Source organism: Diachasma alloeum, unplaced genomic scaffold (assembly GCF_001412515.2).
Source record: "Diachasma alloeum isolate Michigan unplaced genomic scaffold, Dall2.0 Dall_scaffold_01987, whole genome shotgun sequence".
In the NCBI taxonomy this organism is placed as follows: domain Eukaryota; kingdom Metazoa; phylum Arthropoda; class Insecta; order Hymenoptera; family Braconidae; genus Diachasma; species Diachasma alloeum.
This window is the reverse complement of record NW_021682024.1, coordinates 72,115-78,114: the sequence shown is the minus strand read 5'-3', so window position 1 is coordinate 78,114 and position 6,000 is coordinate 72,115. Positions and strand designations below refer to the sequence as shown.

The 6,000-nt window shown below is 35.4% G+C and overlaps 2 protein-coding genes across 2 annotated transcripts in view; one reads left to right on the top strand and one right to left on the bottom strand.

Moving 5' to 3' along the window:
• Positions 1-939: 939 nt before the first annotated feature.
• Positions 940-4,838, top strand: LOC107046789 (X-box-binding protein 1). Its single transcript, XM_015269499.2, has 2 exons — positions 940-1,429; positions 3,214-4,838. The coding sequence occupies exons 1-2, from the start codon at positions 1,191-1,193 to the stop codon at positions 3,824-3,826; spliced, it is 852 nt and encodes a 283-aa protein (XP_015124985.1). The 5' UTR covers positions 940-1,190; the 3' UTR covers positions 3,827-4,838.
• The window catches only part of LOC107046790 (leupaxin), a gene marked incomplete at its 5' end in the record, with an annotated part of 56,316 nt that continues 55,028 nt past the window's right edge, over positions 4,713-6,000 (bottom strand). The window contains one exon of the mRNA XM_015269500.2: positions 4,713-5,748. Within this exon, the coding sequence (XP_015124986.2) occupies positions 5,603-5,748 (146 nt within the window). The remainder of the gene's footprint in view (positions 5,749-6,000) is intronic.

The window sequence follows — 6,000 nt, the reverse complement described above, 5'->3', positions numbered from 1 at the left end:
CCTGCAAACGTATTTTCATTAACTTTTTGATTTGCTTATTAAAAAATATATGGTCAATTGGACTTTCTTGCAAAGGAACTTCGTATGAATCTATTATACCTTGGAAGTAAAAAAGTACTTTTTCATTTTTTTTATGCAGCTAATATTTACCGAGTTCTTTGCATAACTTATGCACAATTTTTTTCTTCTTTTTTTCCCCGCGTTGATATATATTTTTGAACCTCTTTTCCAACATGTCCAAAAATCAAGAAAAAATTGTTTTTGGCCTATTGAAATCGCTATTGGCCTATTCTCTCTATGAAAGTGAGAATAATTTATTCAATAGTCAATTGACAATTCCATATTGTCACTTATTTTATTATTTTTTAAATTTCAATGGAGATAAATAGATCTTCATTATTTCATTATTAATTTTGTAATTACAATATTACATAATTACAAAAATTAGTAACGATCACTGTTAGAAATTTTTTGAAATTTCATTGAAGATATTATAGTAAATCTCATGAGAGTGATATTGAATCGGATTTAGACAATTAAGATTTCCTGAAATTTCAGTGGAATTTGAACATGATCAAACACTTGCGGAATTTGGCACGGAAAATTCAGACGAAAATTTCTAACAATGATTGATGCCGATCCCTGAATTGAAAGAACAATAACGTTTCCGAAATTATAATAATTATAAAAAAAACAATAGAGTACGTTTTACTCCAATTGATTCAGTCCTTGCCAAAAATAAAAAATATTCCCCCAACCACAATACCCAACACAGATCACCATGACGACACAGTTCCAGTTGTGGTGTCTCCACTGACCAATCACAAAACCCCACATCAATTCACCCGTTGTCTCGGCCAATCCAACCCCTTTTCACCTCCTGAACCGTAATTTCCTACTCCCCACCACCTACCATCGCCCGAATCGTGGTATCCAACACTTTGTACGTCACAACAGTTGCATCAGAAACGTGAGAAGAATAGAACCATAAGGAGAAAGCGAAATAAACTTGATCCTAGAGGTGATGCAAGGATTCAGTTTGCGATCGTCTCTCGAAGTTATCGGAAGTGGAATATCGTGAGAAACGCTACAACCGACGAAAATTGATAATAAACAAAACAACTGGCAATTGAGAGGCGTTGAAAAGTTGAACTTCCACCGTAGAACATTCGAGAATTTAATGGCTTATCATGAGCTTTCCGAGGAGTGTCATCATTACGCTGCCTAAAGGCATGCAAAAAACTGCACTCGGTAACGAAATAAATTTTGCGACTTCGATTCGTGGAGCCAAGCCGAAGATGGAACCGAGGAAAATGAAGGTTGAGGAAATGGATGATTCAACGTGTGAGATTGTTAAACCAGACGAGTGGCTGAGGGGAAAAAAGAGAAGGCTTGATCACCTCACGTGGGAGGAGAAATTACAAAGAAAGTGAGTCAATATTTCATGAACTTGTATCTATGTTTTTTGTTTGTTAAATTATTTAGAATGATTATTTTTGCATTAAAACTAAAATTTATGATTTTCCTTCCACGCTAGCATATGTCGTCATAATGGTGGCATCTAAATACATACCTCTTTTTACAAATACTGTCCATTTATTAATAATTTATTTGAGTATGCTTAAATCACTGAATAATTGGGAAAATAATAATTTCAAGGGAATGACATTCAAAGTATTTTTCAAATTTTTTTTATATTGTGAACATTTGAACGGGAATATTCAGTTAAAGTGGATGGAACCCTTGCATTTATTTTATCTAAATTTTCTATTTTTTCTAGAGTAAATGTCAAGTGATATTTTTCTTCGAAAATCGAAATTGTTCAAGCTCTATAACGAGGTTCCCCAGAATGTAATAACTTAATTTCATAAAAATACTTGTTTCATCTTAGAAGAAAATTGATTTGAAATTTTATCTTTTGATTTATTGGAAAATCATTTTGATGATTTGGAGAGAATCCTTGATTGTGAAGAATTTTTCGATTACAGTTTCACTGAAGAGTAACTATACTTTGCCACCATTGAAATATGTAAAGGAAAGATGAAGATACAGCTGGCATTCGAGCTGTCATTCCACCTCGTAACACCATGGTTATTAATTCCCCACAAAAAAAGCGGAATGTTATGTTTGTTTTCAAGCAAAATTTCCCCTGCTGCCAACATTAACAGATGGAAAAAATTTCTAGTTTCCAATAAAAATCTCTGGATATCAGGACTCTATGGTATTGAAATCTAGAGAGCAAAAAATCCTCGAAATATTCAATTTTTACTTGAAGTTACTATAATTGTGCCTAAATTGAGATAAATTTTCTCTTAATTTGAGGAAATCTCGGCTACAGAATTAAATGAAATTAAATTAAATGAAAATCACTATTATTCATGCAATTATCGCCCAAATGAGTGAATATTCAATTGAATATTAGCCAATGGTAGATTCATATTTTATTATTCGTCTTCAGTATGATTTTTTGAGTGAAAAATTATCATTTGTCTAATTATACAATGGGAATACATTTGAGAATACAATACATGGGAATACAATTCCGGAAAATTCTCCGCCGAATACCCCTCGACCTTCAAAATTACTGGCAATATTTCCCTCAAACTTCCCTGCAAACAAACAAAAGTGTCAAGTTTTGCAGAAAAATTCTTCGTGCTGCGCACTCGGGATTTTTAGCCTGTAGAACTTGACACTTTCATTTGTTTGCAACGAAGCTATCGGGAAATATTCCGATAATTTTGAAGGTCTCGGGGTATTATAACTGAATATTTCAGATTTAAAAAAAATTTGCTTTTTTAGTAATTAATCATTAAAAAAAACATTTTCTCGTATAAACCCCGTCAAACTGAAAATAATGCCATGTGTGACGTCTTATTTTGAAGGGTTTTTCATGTTCTTTCAATGGGCCAAACTGCGATTTGATTATTTGAAATTCCGCAGAAATATGGAGGCCAATTTGGATAAAAAAATTTTGTTTACAAAAACTAGCCATTTTCAAACTTTCAAAAAATCATACTTCCTCAATTATCAATATTTTTTCATTTTTCTTTTTCCAAAATTTTTGTCCAATATACATTTTTTCAGAAAAAAATTGAGACAAAAATCTCCAGCATCGACTTTTTTTGTCTGCTGATTTGGCGTGGATGTCCTCATTTATTGGCTTAATTAATGTTGAATGAATATCGAAATAAAAACGAAAAAATTCAATTGCAGAAAGCTGAAGAACCGAGTGGCAGCCCAGACATCCCGAGATCGCAAGAAAGCCAAGCTCGACGAGCTCGAGGAAACTGTGCGTGCCCTCCATGAGCAGAACGATCTCCTCTCGGAAGAATGCGCTCTCCTACGCTCTCAGAACGAGGCCCTCATTGCCGAGACCCAACGTCTCAAGTCCGAGTCAAAGAGTCCCTCGGAGAATTCACAATCAGCATCATCAGTAACTTACTGTGAATCGTGTCAGAATCGTGTCGCTTGTGTTAAGCCCACACTGGGATCTGCCGCGTCCCCCAACCCTCTGCCGCAGGGTGGCAAAACACAATCGGCACCAGCTCTGACCCAAAATGCAACGGTAATCTTGAAGATACTGACCCTCTACCTCCTCTCGAGGAGCTCTTTGGAGATCTTCAAGGGGACGACTACATCATCAGACTCGAAGAACTCGCCGAGAGCCTTTTGCGAGAGGTTACCGCTGAAGTGGAAGCAAATTCTAATCGAGCAAATGACAAAGACAGCGGGAAGGAAGATACCGCTGAAGAATATGACAATACAAAGAGAATGGTGGGGGAGACATCAGAAAATGTGGAAACCAGTGCAGCCAGTGAAGGCTTGAGGGACTCATATCCATCGGAATCAGTTCCAGATTGTTTTCCGCTCGTTTACACAGAGACAAATAATGAAGTTTTGACAAATTCCACCATCATTCCGGTCCCTTCAGACCAGAATTCCAATTATTTATCCCCGGCGGATCTTCTGAAGCGTAAAATTAAACAGGAACCAGTTACTAATGATCTCGATACAGTCTACGGAACTTACGACGAGGCTACCAATTGTATCACCATCATTTGTACTGAGGATGATGATGTTGCCATCCAGGAATGCGTTCAGGAAGTCTCCAGTGATGATAGCACACATTTAACACCGAAATACTCATACAAAGATCACCTTTCACCTGGCTACACTATTTCTGACAGTTTGTCACCTGTCAGTATTCATTCGGACGATTCTGATGGACATCTGAGGTATAAACATGATGACTGTGGATACGAGTCTCATGACGAACCTAGAGTCGAGAAGAGCCCAAATGTCACACAGTTGGGTGACCCCTGGCACGAGAGCTTCTCGATTTTATTCCCTAGTCTTGCTTGATAAATTTCAAAGCCACGATTGTCCTGATTATTTACAAAAATGAACAATTGTAATTTCTCTGAATCGATCCAGCTTTTTTTCTATTGCATAGAAAAATGAAAATTCTATTTTTTTTTCGACATCTTTGCTGCACCTGGACCCCCCTTAAGCTAATTCATTTTTAACAAGGACAATTCGAGGCCATTCATTTTCTCATAACGAAAAATTTGTACATAAAATGTAAAATACTGTTTATATATTTTTGTATGTGCTGAATTACTTGAGCATTCCTCTTTGCGAATTGATTTTCGGTGTTTTCTGTGTGTAAGCCTCGTTGTGGGATTAATTGTCTCAATTAAATTACGTTTGGAATCTTTTAATGGTCGTGTATTTATTGAACGTTTTCTTAATGTTTAGGATTATCAATGTTTACTGAGAAAACAACACCGTTGATTGTACAAATAAACAATCTGGAGCCTGATTTCGTATAAAACTGATGTTTCAATTTGTTATTCACTTCTCCTTGTTCAGTTAAAACAAGTTTGTTCGTACATTTTTTCACATTGTAGATTTTCTAGTCGCTATTTGGCATTTTCATCGAACAACTAATTTCATTATTTGAGTGGATTACTTAATACTGTATTAATAGTACCATAAATTGCAACTGAAAATATCTATTAGTTCTAAAACTTCATATTGATAAAATTTCTCTTTCCACTGTCACATTAAAAATCAATTCAAAAATAATAAGAAAAAATTAAATTCCAGGATTAATTAAGAGTTAATGACAACTGTACATAAATATTCATTAGTAATACCCCAAGAGCTTCGGAATGATTGATCATTTCCTGACAACTTCGTTATATATAAATGAACTTGACATTCTCCTATTGCAGGGAAAGGGAAGGGAAATATCCGATCATTTTTCAAGCTCGAGGGGTATTTTTCGGATTATTTTTTCCCTAGAATTCGATCATGAAAATTACTTGCGCATATTTTGTCAATTGCCGGTGGTAACGGAAAATATCCGTTTTAAAACCCCTATAGGTTCTCCTATATCGCAATGATTCTATTGGAAATCTGTTAGAAGTCTAGGGGAAAAAATAATCATAAATATAACAAGTTCAAAAAAATTCAGAAGGAATTCATATCTTGTATTGCAGTAATTATTATTTTCAAAATTCCCTCATTGATTGTAATTTCAATCATCGTGCTTCTTTTAAAATTTTTGTGAGTAACTTTTCTGAAGCTTTTTAGAGGATCAACCGAACAGCTTCTCGAAGCAACCGTGGCAGTAGGGCTTGTCATTCTGTTCCTTGAATGTTCCTTTGTTGAGCTGCTTCAGGCAGAATGCACAGACAAAATGCTCGGGGTGGAATTTCCTGAACATCGCAGTTATGCAACGGCCTAAAAATGAAAAATAAAAAACAATGAACATATTTACTGATTAGGATATCAGGTAGGGAGTACAACTGAAGAATCAAGTGGTGCAGCAAGATAAGTCGATTCCGATTGAAGAGGGATTATGAAAAATCACAGGAACTTTTTTATTGCTCTTATTAAAAAAAACTAGCTACGACCCCTGCTCACTCCGCTCGCCAACTCCCATATGGTCCCCATAATCTCTATTCTGATCCTTGTGACTTTAATGACCAATAT

What these genes read in the sequence shown, in the direction of transcription:
- LOC107046789 (XM_015269499.2), top strand. Translation starts at nt 1,191, where the DNA reads ATGAGCTTTCCGAGGAGTGTCATCATTACGCTGCCTAAAGGCATGCAA. An exon ending in GAGGAGAAATTACAAAGAAA is followed by an intron (nt 1,430 to 3,213) that starts GTGAGTCAATAT and finishes ATTCAATTGCAG; the next exon opens with AAAGCTGAAGAACCGAGTGG.